A 19,169-nucleotide genomic window follows, 5' to 3' on the forward strand; every position below is an offset into this window, starting at 1 on the left:
TATATATATATATATATATATCAGCCTCGATGATCAGGAAACATTAAAGACCCCAAACGTTTGAACAATATACCAGTCAAAGGTTTGGAACTTTTGTTTAATTTAATTTATTTTTTAAATCCTCTTATGCTCACCAAGGCTGCATTTGATCAAACATACAATGAAACAATAATATTGTGTAATATTAGAATCTAAAATAACTTTTATATTTTAATTTTTTCAAATGTAATTTTCAGAATCACGTGTTACTAAGCACTTAAGTAGTGGCTGCTGAAAATTCAGTTCTGCCATCACAGGAATAAACTATTTACTTCATTATATTTTTAAATGTTGTTTAGATTGTAATATTATTTTACAGCATTTTTGATCAAATTAATAATCTTGCAAAAGAGACTACTTTCAAAAACATTAAAGGATCTCAATTATTCCAAACTTAGAAATGTATTTCCCCAAATTTTTAAATGTAATAGATAGAAACCTTTTTTTAAATTTACTGTATTTTTATCAAAAATCTTAAATTTATGCTGATGACGACTTGTAAAATAAAAAGTAATTTTATATTTTAAATAGAAAAATATAACCGAGAATAAAAAACAAAACAACAGGAAAAAAATAAGTAAATGCCCAAATCCACTTTTTATAATTCAAAATAATGTGCAAAATTGTCTTCATTTTCAAATATAACCTGGACACCCCCGGAGTGGCTGCTTAAAATGTTCATATTTTCTCATAGCATACTCTTGAACCTTGTGAAGGTCTTTTTCTTTGGTGTGTAAGTAGCAGGCTAGTGGCTGTTATTTGAGCCCAGTCCTCAGGGCTAGCAGGTGGCCTGAAAGGCAAAATGAGTGGCAGGCGGGACTGTGCTCAACATTCTTGCCTGGCAGAGGATTTACCTTCCATTCACCCAGGGTGCTTCGTCTCCTTGCGCTTGTGCCCTTGTCTGTCTGTCTTTGGGGGCCTCCTCACCCCCTCCCACAATCCACTGGGCTGTCAGCCACAGTACTAGATTAGAAGCTTGAAAGGAAATTGCAGACAGACTTGTCTTCATCTCCTATCTAAAAGGACAAAATTATTTAGATGTTGGAATATATTCACGAATGTTCCACTGCCCTTACTGCACAGGAAGTGGTCAGTTCTCGATAAATCCAAATTGAAATATTCACACTGCTCCGTCTCATTCCAAATCGATTTGTAAACATTCTTGCTGCAGTGCACCAATGTATCCGTCAGTCAGCGTCAGATGTGCTAATAGCTTCTTGCAGGCTTAAGAGTAAACATGAACTTGATAAAAAACATTGCAAAGAGGTGCCTCAAGGAATCATTATGAAATGCCAGCCTCTGTTACCAGACGACTGCACAATTTCCTGGACTCGGTGCCCTCTCCTATTTTAGGGAATAAAGCAGATGTTTAAAATACAGCCACAATAAATCTGCGCCTCTGGCACTCCCATTGGCATAGTCGTCCTATAAAAGAGGCTCCAATAATCATATTTGATTTTTTTCTTCTTGTACACACAGCTTTATTTTGATCAGAAGAACTGTATGTTTTGACTTATTGCACCCAAACAAATGTCAACGATATTATAAATTGCACTTTTTTTTATTTTAATGGTATAGTAGAATGATTGTTGTTTTGCATCAAGACCAAAAATAAATAAATAAAAATAAAACATTGATTTTGTAACTTTAATTTAATATTAAAATATTAACTCAAATTCCTTTGTTCAACAAAGCTAACATTCTAAATTCTTTCTGTAGGAGCAGGAAACCTCACGCAAGGGATAAAACTAAGTTAAGAGGCATTTAAAAAAAATCCATGCGGATTTGGCTAATAACGTAAAGCTTGTTCCCGTAACATTAGAAAAAAACCTTGGATGTTTCGTGGAGGAGTTTTCAGAGAGGAATCCAGGCACTTTTTTTTTTTTTTTTTAAACCTCCAGGGTGCTTATGAAACCAGTCTGCAAGCATCAAAAAATCATTTATTCAAACCCTTCAACTGACTGAATGAGCAACAAACACGTCTACCGGTATTAGGCACCAGGAATTCAGTTCACAAGGATGCCAGTGGGATCTGCTGCATAATCAAAGAAAGTCCCCTTCAAATGGAAATGTTTAGCAGGGAGTCATTTACTACCGAAGATAAAAACACAATTTAAATTCATATCCCTTTTCAAGAGTTTTAAGACTGTTAAGTGAGCAGAAAACCAACCTTCAACTTCAGAATCATGGTTGTTCTTAAAGGAATTTTCCAGGTTCAATACAAATTAAGCCCAATCAATAAAAAAATTTAATAATATGGGGCCAATTTTTGGAAGATAGCAGGCATTTGAGTTTATTGTATCAAAGCACATTTAATAATTTATGAAAATGAGCTGCAAAGCTGTTAACATTTTTTACATTTGTTTTTAAAGTTTTGCTGCATCATGGCAACATATTTATTAATTTACACTATAATCATGTAAACGTGCATATTTACGTCTTGTGACTATACTATTAAAATACATTTAACATTTTTTATAGGGCCTTTCACACTGCGGGAACCTTTTCATAGTACCAGAACTAATTGTGGAACTACCCACTTTTTGGCGTTTTCGCACCGCCGGAACTGGGTGCGATTTTAGTACCGGACTGCCTTTTTCGAGAACCAAATTAGCTCCTACTCCGGAGCAGGGTCTAACCAGCACAACTGGTACTAATCGTGATGCAAGTAGAGATTGATTGGCCAAACGCGTACGAAAACACCCTCACCCGCCATGATTCAAAACGCAGTGTGAACATAGTCAACTTATTTCGCAAGTATGGAGAACAGCGATAGATGGACGGATGCTGAAGTGCAGGCACTTGTAGCAAATGTAGCACTGCCAGTTGTCGTTGGAGATTCTTAGTCCTCCTTTCAATCGCTTTACGTATACGTCGACTTTATATGTCTATTATTGTGAAACCCGCGAGACACAACAAAAACAGCTCCGATCACAGCATCCTCCATCCTCCTGTTGTTAATGTTGTTCTTCTTTGTTTCTGTTGTTGAACGCCATGCACAAATGACATCGCTGTCGACCGGTTTATGTTACTTCTTAATACACACTGTCGGTGCGAATGCAACCCTTTAAATGGTACTGGGAAATTGTTTGCGCAAAATCGTCCCAGTACTTTAGAACTGTATATTTAGTTCTGGAACTAAAGCGGTGTCGAAAGGCCCTATTGTTTATAAAATGGCCCCATTGTAAGTACCTCACTGGAACGAGGAACTAGTTGAAATTCATCAACATTCATTGACAAAGGCTATCGACAGAGCATAACTTGTATTAAACCCAGACTATTCCTTTAAAGATAATCCAGCATTCAAATCCAAAGGAAAAGGGTTACAAACATCAATACCCTCATCATCCATCACGTACTCTCATGTGCAATTTCTCTCTTTACTGTTTTTAGTCACAAACACATAAATTAAATGCATTTATCAAATGTTTAAACCTTCAAGAAATCTTAAAACGAGAGGAAGTCCTCGATAGTACATTGTGCTGTAGAATCTCTACAAGTTCCAGGTTAAAATCCATTTCACAGATACTTAAATAGAAGTACCACAGGCATTTCACATCCTGCTCGAGTAAACTTGCACTTTCCCATGGGGATGTTTTGCATTTCTGTAGATGTTTCGTTTAACGCAGTGTCCATAAGGCGTTTTGGAAGCAACATGAACATGCTCTACTGCCAATCAAAGTGAAGAAGAAAGGAAAATCATGCTTTAGTTGTCATTTATCATAGTTCAATGGAATGTGCTTGACCTCGATGGATTGCAAAAGAGTTTCCAAAGAGTAGATATTGGTGTAAGAGTGTATTGTGTCCTTGTGCCTCTGATTTGGCAATGAACAAGCATGGCATGAGTTAGTGTTGTGCTGTAGGGAGAAGGCCTTTGTGGCCTCTCTTCTGGAGATTTTTCAGCTCTTCTCTGTGGCTCCTCTCAACAGTGGATAGATGGTTTGTTTTCGAGAGTGGCCGTAACCGACCGCAGCCACACCACACCCACCCAGCAGAGGTGCTTCAGGCCAGCCAATGACAATCCAGCCCTGCTGTCGTCCATTCAGTGTGGCTAGAAGACCATGGCACCTGTAATGAGAGACGGCACAGTTTAAAACCAGATTTTCTCAGAGCTCAAAGCCAAACGCTGTAATTTGAACCCAGCCAATGCAAGCCAACTTGATGCAAATGTAGGAGGTCATTTAAATTGACTGGGAGAAATGTCAGAAATGTCAAATGTCTACTAGCATCATACAACGCTTAGTCAATCTATGCAAAATGTTTGAGGAATGGAAACTAAAGTGAAGTTTGATGCATGAAGAATTGAACCGGTTCTTTGCATTCAATGTAAAGAATGTAGTCTGACTCACAAATGACTGAGTGGTTCTTTATAGTGAATCAAAAACATACAGCATAACCAGTGTAAACGGATTCTTGAGACGACTCCAATATCCTTAGTCTTTTAATTAATAGTTACCAATTTGAATCAGTCTGAAACACGGTCTTGTATTACAGCGTGACCAGGGAATTTCTTTAATAAGTAAGAAAAATGTAAATTCTAACTGAAATATATTTAAATGAATCAATCAGACTGGAATTAAATCAAGATCGTGTGAATCAGAATCGAATCTGTATCGATACCCAGCCACACGGGAAACACATAGCTTGTTAGCTGCTGTGTTGCAACAGGAACAAATCTGTAGTTGTTCTGAAATAAAGAATGTAAATGCACCAAAAAAACTATGGAATTCAAACAGACGGATTATGAAATCCGAACTGACTTGGACAAAGTAGTAGAATCAATTGCGAGCATCTTTGAACCTCGTCTGTTGTTGTGTCCGTTGAGAGCAGATGGGATTTGTAATCTCGAAGCACTTTAAATAAGCCTTCCCCCCTAACACCCTCTCAACATCCCTATGTTTACAGAATATTTAAAATCAATAGCTTACATCAGCTTCACATCCCACCAGTGAAGCTTGCCTCTAATTCAATTCTCATCACCTCCACTACATTGTAATTTAATGCTAATGCCTCCCCCTTAAAGGGCGTAAGTGTGTTAAGCCGCAACAATGAAATGATTTCAGCATCTGCATCGAAAAGGCATTTGACGTATCCATCAAAACTAACTGATGCGCGCTTTTTATAAACCAAAAACGAAGTAAATATTTTGCAGATCCCAGCCGTGGATTCCACCTTAAATGCGTCCATCTGCTTTATGATTCATTAAGTGTGAGATTCTGATCTGGCAGAATAGCTGCCACATGCACTTGAAGGGAACGCTGAGATGACATTAGTTTTAAAATACTTTTCAGATGTAGAGGATAAAACCGTCTGCTGAATTTCATAGAAATTATGTGCTTATGATGTGTTGGTTTTGGTGAAAATCTCAAGGTAAACCCCTGTGGGCGGGTGAATAATTCTGTATTGAGAAATACTGTATTTACATTAAAAGTCTATAAATTCTTGAAAAAAAAAAAACTCAATTTGTCAATCTAGTTGGAATGCAACTTGCTCTTTATTTTCTCTCAAAAAAAAAAAAAAAACTAGTACAAGTCTATTCGCTAATCAAACCTATAGCTCAAATGGGAATTGCCACATTAGCTTGCTATATGTAACTTCAAATTTAAAATGTATTTTAATTATATATAAATATGCACATTTAAAAATAAATGTGTAAATTAGAAATATATAGAAATGCACATTTTATATACACACAAACACACACACACACACACACACACACACCAAAGCTCCATTCTTCAGCACAAGGGCAACCGCAAACCCACACCCATAACTAAACATAACATAAGCCTTTCCCTTTACTCATAAATGCATAAAATAATTCATGTAGGCCCAACACAAAAGGATTAAGTCAACTTCCATTCAACAAATTTAAGTGGATTGATTGAAATTAAATTAAGTTACTGTGACAAAATGTTTAATGACCGTGTTGCTTTTTTAATTAAGTAAATAGAACAAGCATTAAGACCTGAGCCAATTTTAGTCTGATTAATGTGTATACATGCTGGGTGAAGCCAAGCTACAATCGCATTATCTAGATTTGTTAGTCCAGACGATTTCTTTAGGATTAAAGCATTAACGTGACATTTTAAAAAAGACAAATTATTACTTCAGTCCAACTGAAATGCAAATGTACTTGTTTGCTAGGTAATGGTGGCCATCCAGGTGGGAAATGCTAAAGTTTGGACAAGACCTTTACAGCTAAATGGTTAAACATTTCCTTGGAACTGGCATATAGTCAATGCCAAAAACACACTTCTGTGTAGATCTGTTAAACATGTTGTTAACACAACAGGCTCATGCTTACCAAAACTAGACTTGATGGTGGGGTTAAAGTAGACACAGCATTACTCCCTAATACGGTGATCCTAAAGGATAAATTTAAGGACTGATTAGAGCTGTGCCATTCCAGGAAACGGAGAGTCGCTGCCATTAATTGTGCACTTGAATGTGCAAATCCACAGCTAGTTTAAACGGGGCACATCGACCAGGCACAGCTTATCCTGCCTTTACCCAACTCTGTCAATCCTTGGCGGGTCAGAGAGGATGAGGCACATGGGAAACATGGCCTTTTGCTACCTGTATCGGCCTGTTTCTACCAGTTGGGAGAACTGTGGACACTGCCAAAACATCATGTTTCCTGCTTTAGTAACATGCATGCCACAAAGAGAGATCAGATTAAAACAGCCCAATCCGATTTATGGGCTCTGCAACAACAAAACAATTAGCTGGTTTAGTTTTTCTAAAGGCCCCTCCTTTAGGGGTTGGGACGGGAGGTTGTGGTGTTTGGCAAAGGGTCAGGACTGTTCCAACTGGCAAATTACCTGGATTAGTTGAACACAATACTGTCCATTGAAACTGCACTGTTGGCAGAAAAAGCAGTAACTAAGTCTTATTGAGGACATATGGCATGTGCTAAAGCAAAGTCAAAGGGGATGTCGTTACAGGTCAATGCCTGGATATTCCCCATTATATTTACCTGAAGCTTCTGGTTGTAATTATAGTCCTGCAAAGTCATCAACAAGTTTGATGCTACTTTTAAAAAGCATTACCAGCTCATACTTCGGAAACAATTATGGTATTGTTTGGGCAATTTCTGACTGTTTATCCAGTGGTCACTCAAAACGGCGCCAGCACTTTCCTTCTGAAATTACACCCGCAAATTCTAGCTGATTCCATCAAACAGGGTTTAGGGAGATTCCCGAACAGAATCCCGAACAAAGATCCCCGATTTTCGCTGGCGATGAGCCGAGTGAACGTGCAAATTCACTCCCTGACATTAGATGAAAAATGAAAATCTGTTTAATGAAAAACAGAAATACACCGGTACACATCAAATCCTATTTGATCTGCAATTCCTCTCCATATTTTTGTAGTCACTGTCACATTTGTCATATTGCTCTTTGTGATCAGACACCAATGAGACCAGCAGTTGGTCGGCCAGTTTTTAACGCGGCACGTCAAACCAAAAAAACGAGCCCGAGGCGTTTAAGAAATGACGCTTTTACGCCTGGCGTTTTGGTGCATCGTGTGCACACTCACATTAGCGCCCTTTGTTTAGTCACGTGGCGTTAAATGTCGGCGATAATCGTCCCGGTGTGCACAAGCCTTAAGGCTACCTTTCTATAAGCTCTAACTCACCTATTATCAGATCAGAGGAGGGGTGGTCCTTGACTTAAAGGAATAGTTAAAAAAAACCCTAATGTTTTTTAAAACCTGTATGTGACTGACTGACTGACTTCCATGGAATGGATTTTCTTTTCCCCCCATATAATGAAAGTCAATAGGGTCCAACATTGATTTGTCCAGTTGTTTCAGTGTATAGACATTATATATTCGAAACACTTATAATAAAAAAAAAATAAATTGTACTGCAGAGGAACGTTTGGAATAACATGAAGGTGAGTAAATGAATTTATTTAAATTTTTTTAGGGGGGGCTATTCCTTTAAACTTTGACATGGACAATAAAGTGCAGTTTATAAACTATACCATTTAGAAATACTTTCTATAAGATCTACCATCATTCTCTGAAAGCTTTTTTTTTCTTTTTTTTTTTAAACTTTTTTTAGGGGCATTAAACTAAGTCTCTAAAAAAAATTTATAACTACCGTGAAATGCGATTGAGTGTTTTCAGCAAGGCTGTGCGATTGACTAATAATGTCAAATTTAGACTGTGGGATTCAATTATCCTGTTGTTTAAAATGATACACAGCTTTCTGAAATGAATTACATTCAGGTACTCCTCTCCTTATCCCTGGCCGCTGCAGATTTTAAATTATTTATAATCTGAAAGTGGAATCCCAACCCTGCACAGTTCTTTAAATCATTCATGAAGCTCATTCTTCTCTGTTTTGTTTCTCATAATGACACACAGAGCCATTCCACCATGGAGACCAACAGGCATTTTAAGTGTGAGACCACAGAGCTGCTCACCTATTAATTCTTCATACCTTCACTCAATAAGAGTTCAAAACACGGCAGCCTTTGCTTTTATTGCCCACATCTTAAGTTACTTTATCAGTGCGGAGAAGGCTGCAAGGTTGAACAGGGTAAAGGGACAAATAGGAGAGTCTAGGAGGCCTATATAATACTTGAAGAAACTGACATCTATCTTTGCTCATGGATGCTCAGTTCTGCTGTAAAATTTTTGCTGTCAGAGCCAGTCACCTGAGCTGTAAATAATCACTTGAGCTGCATAATGATATCTCAAATCAGATTGTCGAATGATATATGCTTAAATATAAATGTAAGCTCTCTCCAAAAAACATCTATTGTAATATTACATATTTAAATGTTGCTATTTAGCCAAAATACAAAAGATATTTTTGAATGCTCTTCAATGGAAAAACTTTTTTTTTGGCAGCCAGATGGTGTGGTTACGATGTCTACCAGCAGAGTCTAGTGGGGCCATGCTAACCAGCTAAGCTTTAACCCTTTGCTTGGAACATGTTTAACCATGTTTATGCACTTCCTGTGGGCGTTTCTTGGCTGCTGCCAACATCCTTCAACAGGCCTGCCAGGGCGTCCTCCAGACATTCTGATTTTGTGCCCCCCGGGGGCTAATTATAAAACCCAGCTTTTGCTGGGCCACCTGCCTCACTGTGAAACGAAGCGCTTGTGGTGTGAACGAAGTCACTGGCTGATGAAGAGTGTTAATGATTACTCACAGAAGTAATCATTTTCTAATCATCAGGGGATGCAATGAGACGGCTCTGGTCCCTCCCCAGGCAGTCTAATTTAAATGACACAAGTGAGAGATGTTCAGCTGACTGTTATGACGCATTCATAGAGGCCATCGACACAATTGTAATTCCTCAGCATTAGGTTTAAGAAGCAACTACCTTTGCTGTATACGTACTCAAACCAATATGCACACACATCATCATTCAACTCTGACTTCATGCAGACAATGTAATGACTAAATGCAAATGTTGTTAATCTGTAATGACCTATTAGCCCTAGTCTTCATAAGTGCTGACAGACAAGATATTATGATAGCAGAAATGATGATGAGTCTAGGATGCCTATAGAAGTAAAGTTATTATAACAAAGCTTAATGCATTTCATATAGTCAATAAGCATTAATATTTTGCAGTCCAATGCAAATGATAGGTTTACATTTATATGCTCATGTTTTTATTTGATCGTTTAATAGACAGCATGCCAGGGAGCTTATAATGGAAATAATGGCTTAAAGTTTTCTTGTTTCTTTGGAGAGTGAAATAATGATCATTTATTAAAAACTTAAACAAAACCGACATAAAAAATTAATAGTAAAATACTGTATAGTTAATGCACTGAAATTTGACAAATTCACTGAAATGCACATTAATTCAAATTACTCTTTGTTTGGAATAACTAAAATTCTGTTTTGTATATTTATAGGGGCTCCATTACAATTTTTGTACAATAACTCAATACAATAAATTAAATTTAGCTAATAACCCATCTGTACCTTGTCAAGAATACACAACAGATGGCAATGTATTTTCCATTTCTAAAACAAAGGTGGCAGGTTCTTTAAGTAACCAAATTTCCTGCCTTCACACATAAAACAAACTTTTCCTCTAATGAAGTATATAAATAGGTCTTTATTAATGCACCAACAGCCTAAGAGATTGATTGTTTCTGGGCATGGTGACTTCAATGCACAAGTGGGAAATGCACATTTACAATTGCATTCCAATTGTGAAACTGTTTCTGTTCACATTGTCCTCTGGCCAGTGAAAATATTCAGCAAAACCAATAAAATACCATAAAACAATTTTTGGCTGAAAATTTCAGAAAAAGAGCTTTAGATGGTACATTTGATGGGAAACAAATTACTGTGGCATCTGTTCCAGCAACAATAAGCACCCTCTCCCTAAATCTCTCCACATTGAGTCCCTCATTGCAGACTGTAATTACAGAGATTAAGCCACGTTGTGCTCTCTCTACCTAATAGCCAATTGACAGAAAAAGCTTTGAAATGTAGATCACAAATCAATATTTCAATGGCTCACTAGTGCTGATGCAGCACTCTGATCCTAAGTAAAAATTCACGAGACGTTTAAGCTTTAAACTTCAACCCTCTTGAAGATGTTGCCCTTCAATAACATGCTGCTCTATAATACTGCTAGACATCCAGATGGTTTAACACACCAATTTTCTCTTTGCTCAACCACTCTCAAAACCCTCAATAAGATGGGGGCACTCAGCTGCTATCAAAGGCTGCCAAGCCGAGTTTAGCATTTTGGCATGCAGTTATCTTGACAGAAATCACTGCTTATGTGTCAATGTCGACAGCCTACTGACTTCAGTTGCTCCTCTGCTTAGAATTATGATTTAAGCAGTTTTCAAAGGAAGCACCTTCAATAAAAAATGATTTGTGTGTGTATAGATCAGATAAGGTAATACAGATACTTACACCTTCAGAAAGAATAATAAATTCAGTATACAGTGTTTAAACTCACTGGAGCACATCAAAAATTAGAGAAATGCCAAAACCTTACCCAGAACAGATCTGTACACTTCAGTCGGAGGCATCTAGGCAGGAAGATGTTTCCAGGTGCTAACAAATGCAGTTGGAATCAGTGAATAAGGCACGGTAGTGATACTGTTCCAGCTATCCGATGTTGGATCATAGCAATCCAGGGTTTTACACCGCTGTGTACCGAAGTACCCACCGACCACATAGAGTTTATTACCAGAGGCCACAGCATGGCAGCTCATTCTTTTAGAAGTCATGTCACCTACACGCGTCCATTGATTGGTCTCACAATCAAATCGGTAGGCAGATGCTGCGGTAAACTCTGTATCACCACCCATTATGAATATCTGACTGCCAAGGACAGCAGCAGCGGTGTATCTCCAGGGTTGAGGGCATTCAGCAGCTATTGTCCAACGGTTCTCAACAGGGTCATAGCACTGGACCTTTGAGGCCTTGTCCCTGTGTATGGTTGTTCCACCAAACACAAAGAGTTTTAGTTTGGCGCTGACCACTGCTGCATTGCTGACACCATCCCTAAGTGGTGCCATCATTGTCCATTTGTTGGTCAGGGGGTCATACCGCTCAACCTGTTTAAGAGATACTGATGGGGAGGCTGGGAAAACACCTGCTATAGCCGTGTGACCCCCAACAACATAAAGACAGTTTTCAAGTTCAGCCGAGCCATGTCCAAAACGTGCAATTAGCATTGGGGCACCTTTCGACCATTCTTCATGTACCGTGTCATATATCCAAACATCCTTCGACACTCCATTTTCCGACCCCCTTCCTCCTGTCACGTAAACTTTGCAGCCAATGGCACATGCACTGAACTCCTTCCTCGGACTGGGAAGATCTGATTTAGGGATGATCTCTTTTGCTTTGTGATCCACTTGGTAGATCTTATCACACATAAATGTCTGACCCCCAAGAATGAGCAGTGTGTGCCCAGCTTTGCGAGGCCTAGCGCAGGGGCTGGTGACAACACCGTCATTTTGCAGAATCTTTTTCTTGCACTGCATGGCCTCATCGACAATCTGTCGGTTCCTTTTATCTGACATCACAAGTTCCTCACATGCCACAGCCTCAATGAGGCATTCTGAGGGTAACAGTGCAAGGCGTAGTCCTCGCAGCAGTTCAGGAAGGTAGTCTCTGCGGCTGTCTAAATCATACCTAATCCAGCGCATGACTGCATTGAACACAATCTGTTCATCTTCAACCTCCAGCTCATCACTAATGATGAGATCCAAAAGCTTGTCTTTTGAGAGCCCACAGAAGTCTTCAGTGTCTCGAAGAGTCTCAAAGTGGATGAGGCACATCCTCCAAGACAGCTCATAAAGCCGCTTACACTGATGGGCGTCAGAGAGCAGCATCATCCCTAAGCAGTTTGATGCGTGCAAATTCTTCTCCAAAAATTCTGCTGCTGCATCACGGATGTCATGAAACTGTAGCATATCTCCAGCCTCGAGAAGTGACTCAGCATTCTCCTCGTTGATGATGACACGTGAAGAGTAAGCAAAGTCCAACAGCAGCTCCAGAACTTCTGGGTGAACACTGTCTCGAAAGTTAACCTCATTGTCAAGGCTCTCACGGAGGCCACCGCTAAACATGGCTTCAAAGTAGCGACTGCAAGCGGCAAGCACAGCTCTGTGACAGGGAAAGGAGCGGTCGCCTGCCCATAGTGTCACATCTGTGAACATGCACTGTTTGCGCAGGGTGTTGAGGTGGGTGAGCACACTGTCTGGATGAGAGGGCTTGTGGAAGAGCGAAATGTTCATGGAGCCTGTGCTCGTCCTGGATTTGCGGTTTTCATGGACGCTGACTGACATCTTTTCGAGCCCGTCCAAATTTTCACTGGTTCCAATACCCCGAACTAAGAAAATACAAAAGCACAACACGGGAGATTAGCAAGTGCTCTATAAAGGTATTTTCAGTATTGGGATGACTCAATGTTGTACATGTTTATGCTTGGCAATAAAATCACCACTGAGAAAGTGGTTATGTGTGGTGCTGTATCAACAAAAGTTAGAGCCAACTAGTGCCACATTTTTTTCAGCTGCAGACAACATAACTATTGGTCTTGGATGATTAGCATTTGCTTAAATGTGGTCGTAGTGTTAGTGTTGAATTGGCAGAGAAATCTCTTTTTAAGCTTCTTTCTTGTCTATAATGTCCAGAGACTGAAAATGTATTGCCTAAATGACAATTTTACATTCTTCATAAGACAAACTTTGCTTGACATTTACAGCTCCTTCAGTAATCTTACTTAAACAGTTGAGTTCACTGTACTTTGTTCAGAGGATCTAAGAACTGTAATCCTTTACACTGTTAAGCCAACACAAAGTTCACAATTAATCAACTCAGTCTCTAGTTCTCACATTTTATGCCGACAGATTGTGATCAATTTTAGATTTGTAAATAAGTCAGTAATCCTTTGATTTTGGCAAACCTTGAACTATGCAAGAAATCCAATGAGATCATTAAAATGAATACCTAAAGAAAAAAACAACAAACAAACATAAGAGCACCCTATCTAAACTAATCAATAGTAGTTTTATGAGATTCAATTTGAGACTGATGAATTCATTTCTGATCACTAAATTTGCAAGAATTAAAAAGAGAGCATCTATAATAAACTGAGAAACCTAATTATTCATATTCTGTTTAGGTTCTCATCGATCTTGGAAAAACTGTACTTTATCTATATGCAAGTAATATATCAAGAGTACAATTTTCTTCATACTTAACCATGATTTTTTTTCTTTTTCTCTTATTTGTATCAGTATATTTACATAAGGTTTTTAACTGTATTTAAGCATTGTTACCAATCACGGACATGTTTATTCAACACATAACTGGGGTGACGACAACTAGTACAAATTGTAATGCCCAATATACACTGTGTGCAATGCAGCAAAACTAGAAAGCTCCTATTATAAAGCAACAAAGTGTAGATTGTGTAAATTAGACTGGTTTGTTGATTCAGCATTCTTGAGTTATAATGCAATCAAAATGTGAAAAGCAGTTTTGTTTTTCATGCTGCTAATAGGGCCAATGAGAACATGGCAGTTTAAGCACTTGATTTACAAAAACACAATTAGAAACGCAAAAAAAAAAAAATCGCATGCAGTTACCCTGTAAAAATACTTTATGTAAACTGTATTAATCAAAATGAAGATTACAAATAATGAAGGGAAATAATTGACATTTACTGGATGACTTTTTCTTCTATGGAGCACTACAACAAAGAAAAAAACCCTCCTAATATTTCAACATTTAATTTGTTAGGTTTAAAGGCTGTGGCAGGTAATTAAAGGTACAAATGTACAAAGCACATGTTATATGGCTTGATATTAATGAACAGTCAGGATATTCCTGATTGGTCAGGCTTGCAGCACATGATTTGGTGAAATCCAGACAGTTCTACCCTTTCTATCTGACATTTGAAAACTAAGGTTTCAGCAGCAAAGGTTCAATGTTACCAGTGGCTCTTTGTGAATGTGCTTGCATGTAAACTGGATTCTTTAACTGATACAATTTGAGGTTATTGTGAAGAGAGAGGGGTGCAAGCATGCACAAACATCGGCATGGTCTTTATGGATCACACTCTCGGGTTGACATGAATCACAATGCCAGAGGCTGACCACAAAGGATGCAAGGTCACAGTTATCCATGCAGAAAGCTATGCAGGGGGATAAGAGCAGCTGGGAGGCTGGTACTGGAGGGGTTGGATGCAGGGCTGTTGATGGGTGAACAAGAGAATAGGGAGCAAGCAGGTGTCTAAAACCACTTACAGCGACAAATACTGCTGACCCACGCACAGGCACTGACAGTGAGGAACTGAGGGGGGGTCTGCATTGGTCCCAAAAAGTGTCCCCTCAACAGGCCAGGCCGAAAGAGTTGTCCTTTAAGGGGCCAGGGAACAGAAAATGCAAAAGAGACTTTTTTTTCACATATAAGAAAATTTAAGAGGGTCTCCAGTCATTACTTGCAAGATACATTTTTTGTGACAATTTCTTAAATGTTGCATAATTCCACAACAATGGACTTATAGTCAGGTTTGTGGCTGAATGAAAAGGAAAGAGCTGAAAAAGAAGCCCAACTATTATTTCACAGCTTGATGAAACTGCCTTGGAGTTCCTGCATGGTTCATCCCATCACCCATGGTAACCATCACTCAACAACAGCATGAGCCATGCCAAAGTTGCTGAATCATTCAATACGAACAAACTAACTACCTATCCATGCGGATATTCTCACCAACATGAATGATACCTTTTACTTGCAAGGCCACTGAGAGGCTGAAGAACAAAGATCTTTATTCCTTTCAATGATCTTCCTGTGTAAACATCTAGACTCCTGACTAAATAGCCTTTCCAGGTTCTTTTCACTGAGGATGTTGGTATTCCAGAGCTGTATTTCAGCTAGGCTACAGCAAAGGGAGGGAGGTGCTTTTTGTTTGCAGAAAGTCCAAATCTGGCAACCTCGCTGATTTGAAAAAGCTCAATGAATCACCGACCAGCAAGAAGTCCGTCATCAGGACTAAGTACTTCTATTAGCACTCAGGCTAAAACATATTTTACAGAAGTATGTGAAATTGTGGATGCAGACATTTCTAGCTGTGCAAGCTCGATTTTCAGTTATTTTTACGCAGTTTGCATTAAGTAGTAATGTAGTAAAATGTAGATATTAAAAGGCGAAATTCAGTAAACACCTTATTGATGATGTATATTTTGTACAGGCAAGCAGATGAAGCCAGAATATTTACGCAATGTGCAAAGTTTCACGTTAAATGGTTTCCCATTGAAAACCATTAGAAGGAAAACACTGAACCATTAAGCAGATTGCGTTCATATTCTGGCCTCATCTGCTTGCCTATGTAAACTATGCATCATTAATATAGAGAACATTACGGTTTTAAATATATTAAGATTTACAACATTTTGTCACACTGTTTAATGATTTAAATATTGCCGCAGGTGCTTAATATGGATTGCAAATGGCCAAAACTTGCGTTTTGTTCACATACCTTTGTTTTATTCCTTTAGGAGAGGTGATCTAAATATTTGCGGCTGTGAAACTGATGGAAAATTGACAGGCTTGTCCTGCAGTTCTATGGATGTTTTGCCCTCCAGGTCTTCGAGCTGGTCACGTGACTGAAAGTTATGAATAGCGGATGTCTCCTGGCTTTAAAAAAATGGGCAAAAACTGTACCTTTAGGGGTGCAACAATTTGTCAATGGGGCAGTCCCTTAAAGGGATCAATGTGCTGACTTTGTGCCAACTCCTTAAAGGTCCACAATACTACTCTAAGGTACTAATAGGTACCTTTTAGATACTACTGTGAACCTTTAAGGGGTAAATAAGGTACAAATGTCTTTTTGAGAGTACTGCCCCAGTGACAAGTACTCCTAAAGGTACATTTTTCCCACTTTTTTTTCTTTTTCAGGGTTATATTATTTCTTTTACATGTTATATTCACTTAAAATATTGTCATGGACACTCAATAGTTGCTACAGACAGTACCCACTGCCATTGTTCTAGAAAGTTATAATAGTGTGGCCAATGGCCATACTGGTAATTTTGGCTCAAATGGAATAACTTTAGTGAAAGCATGCTGAACAGTCTTGCGTTTAGTTCCTTATTTCTTATAACTACATAAAAATGTGAAAGCGGTGTTTCTCAACCCTGCAAGGACCCCCAGAACTACACATTTGAACATCTCCCTTATTTGACACCCATTTCAGGACATGTAGCCACTAAAAATTACCCGATGAGTTGAATCCGGTGTTAGATTAGAGAGACATCCAAAATTTTATGGGACCAAAATGGCGAGCCATTGGTAGTCTAACATTTGCATGTACCAGGTGAGTAATTAAAGCGAATATAATTGTAATGTTAGTGTCATGAAATCTTTACAAAAGTAAACAGCAGCCAATATGCGGTTACAGGCGCTTGTTTACTTGAACTATGATCAATGCAGAAAGAACTTCAAATACTGCCGTACATGAAACCCTGAGGCCATAGATGATGCATTCAGACGCAATTTCCTGACTTTTATATAATATAAACACATGTTAATTGTAAAAATGATAAATGTAGGAGCAGGTGTTCTGTGGCTCGGGTTAAAAAAATACACAATTTTCTGTCCGTCGTTCCCTCAGTTAACCCCTAGCCTCATTACACAATGAAAAGTGGTTTTACGTGAACAAGTGTAGCCATTATATAATTAAAATAGATAAGGCAATAAATAAGGCAATTTCGTAGTATACGGCGACTGTTTTCTTCGCCACGAGACTTCACAAATGCGCACCAACTAAAGCTACAGTTAGCCAGCTCGCTAGTGCGCTAAACAAAGTAAAAAACCACCTGATTAAATTGATAACGTACACTGAGGTAAAATGTAATAGTACGATAAAAAGTAACCACAGTAACATCTCAAAAATGACAGATTCGGCTGCGTTTAGGTTTATGGCAACTGCTCAGTAACGATACTATGAATGAGAGGAGCTAATGCTGTTAGCGCAGAGTCGTAACTCCGTGTATTGACATGCAGAAGAAAGCCTGACAAACTCCTGGCGATTAGAGACACGTAATAACGCTGCTCTCCCTGGAAGAGATCATTATCTTCCGATTTACACGCATTACTCCTTCTGGAAGAAGCGAGAGGTAGTCACCAATCCCTATCCAGCTCACATCTAATCCTGACTGAGTGTATCCAGCTCTGCCAAAAACAGGAAGAACATTGCAGATGTTGGTTAAAGTTTTATTCATCTGAAGCTTCTTGCTCTAATACAAGACTATTTTTTTTAGAAAGGCATACTTACAGTGTTCTGGGCGCTAGTGACAAATCCTGCCGTTGTGCAGTTTTGGAATTAGGGAAGGAATCATAGTTTTGTTCACCTCTTGTCTGGTTGGCTGTGTTACTTTGTTCACATTCCAGTCCTCACTGATGAAAAACCGTGGAGTCTCTTAGGGTAATATCCAAAAGCAGGGGAATGGGTTGATTGACGTGCCGTTCACCAATCACGCACTGAGAATTTATGCAAATATAAAATTTGGCCAATAGGAACGTTCTAACCTGAAAGTCTGCGCTGCTTTCTGTACAAAGCAGCCAATGGCGGAACAGTGGGAGGAGCCATTGGCAGCGCATCACAACAATTAGCAGGAAAGTATTATGACTTTTTGTGCACATATACGCTTTTTAAAACTGCTACAATGACGAATGTTCACCTAGATTAGCAGTATTTTGGCAAATATTTAATTGCATTTGAAAAATAGACCTTATTTTTTAAACATAATTTAAAAATGCCCTATTTTATTGTTATTGAATTAGCACACTGTTGTTTGTTCACAAGGCAATGGGCTAGTGACATCTATAGTTATATCCTTTTCCATGTATTTTTATTTGATCTGTGTGAGTGTAACTTGTGAATTGAGGATGTTTTTAAATGCAATGCTTTTAGCTCCATCTAGTGTGGGATTGTTATATTCATAGCTATGATAAAGCACAACACACCTAGAACTGTTTTCAACCTTTTTGAAATCAAATGATCCCTGTGAGGGGATCTTTTGTGCTTCCTAAACAGTAAAGTCATATTTTCATTTATGAAAATCTGTCATCATTGTAAATTTCTTAGATTGTGCCTCTTGTGGTCTGAGGGTCTCGGAGTTTGAAAACCACTGAGCAAGGTAGATCATGTCAAGAAAATGGCATATTATACATATTTTCATTTCTCACTGGTAATATATTTCAGTTTCTTTATTTTTTTTGTGTGCAATATTAGGTTAATTCATTAACATCAATATTTTAGGTGGTTAAAATTGTGTGTAGGCCATCTATTTTATATTTATAATATACATTTATTTCCCTTTAGAAATATTGATTTATTATCACCTGTGTCTCGGAGTTTGAAAACCACTGAGCAAGGTAGATCATGTCAAGAAAATGGCATATTATACATATTTTCATTTCTCACTGGTAATATATTTCAGTTTATTTATTTTTTTGTGTGCAATATTAGGTTAATTCATTAACATCAATATTTTAGGTGGTTAAAATTGTGTGTAGGCCATCTATTTTATATTTATAATATACATTTATTTCCCTTTAGAAATAAATGAAACTTTAGAAACTAGTCTTTAGTTGCTATCTGATTTTGT

The 19,169-nt window shown here is 38.2% G+C and overlaps 2 protein-coding genes across 6 annotated transcripts in view; one reads left to right on the forward strand and one right to left on the reverse strand.

Moving 5' to 3' along the window:
- Positions 1–19,169, forward strand: part of LOC107583140 (cytosolic carboxypeptidase 4-like) — a 239,594-nt gene that overhangs the window by 22,864 nt on the left and 197,561 nt on the right. The window lies entirely within an intron of this gene.
- LOC107583124 (kelch-like protein 25) lies at positions 2,971–17,978 on the reverse strand. 5 transcript variants are annotated; one of them, XM_016269234.1, is made up of 4 exons: positions 17,684–17,694; positions 14,802–14,912; positions 11,033–12,880; positions 2,971–4,107 (listed from the first exon to the last, which is right to left on the reverse strand). In XM_016269234.1, exons 2-3 carry the CDS (start codon positions 14,863–14,865, stop codon positions 11,067–11,069), a joined length of 1,878 nt encoding a protein of 625 aa, XP_016124720.1. In that variant the 5' UTR covers positions 14,866–14,912; positions 17,684–17,694; the 3' UTR covers positions 2,971–4,107; positions 11,033–11,066. The 5 variants fall into 5 exon arrangements, with proteins under 5 accessions (XP_016124720.1, XP_016124721.1, XP_016124722.1 ...); XM_016269235.1 differs by lacking the exons at positions 14,802–14,912; positions 17,684–17,694 and adding an exon at positions 17,834–17,978; XM_016269236.1 differs by lacking the exons at positions 14,802–14,912; positions 17,684–17,694 and adding an exon at positions 17,910–17,950.

The sequence above is a fragment of the Sinocyclocheilus grahami genome, unplaced genomic scaffold (genome assembly GCF_001515645.1).
Source record: "Sinocyclocheilus grahami isolate Dianchi unplaced genomic scaffold, SAMN03320097.WGS_v1.1 scaffold50.1, whole genome shotgun sequence".
NCBI classification, from domain to species: Eukaryota; Metazoa; Chordata; class Actinopteri; order Cypriniformes; family Cyprinidae; genus Sinocyclocheilus; species Sinocyclocheilus grahami.

Bases quoted from the DNA above. Each gene is read 5' to 3' on its own strand.
- LOC107583124 (XM_016269234.1), bottom strand. From the start codon at position 14,865: ATGCAGACCCCCCCTCAGTTCCTCACTGTCAGTGCCTGTGCGTGGGTC. The intron at 12,881-14,801 runs GTAAGTGGTTTT...GTATTTTCTTAG, and splicing joins GGTCAGCAGTATTTGTCGCT to TTCGGGGTATTGGAACCAGT.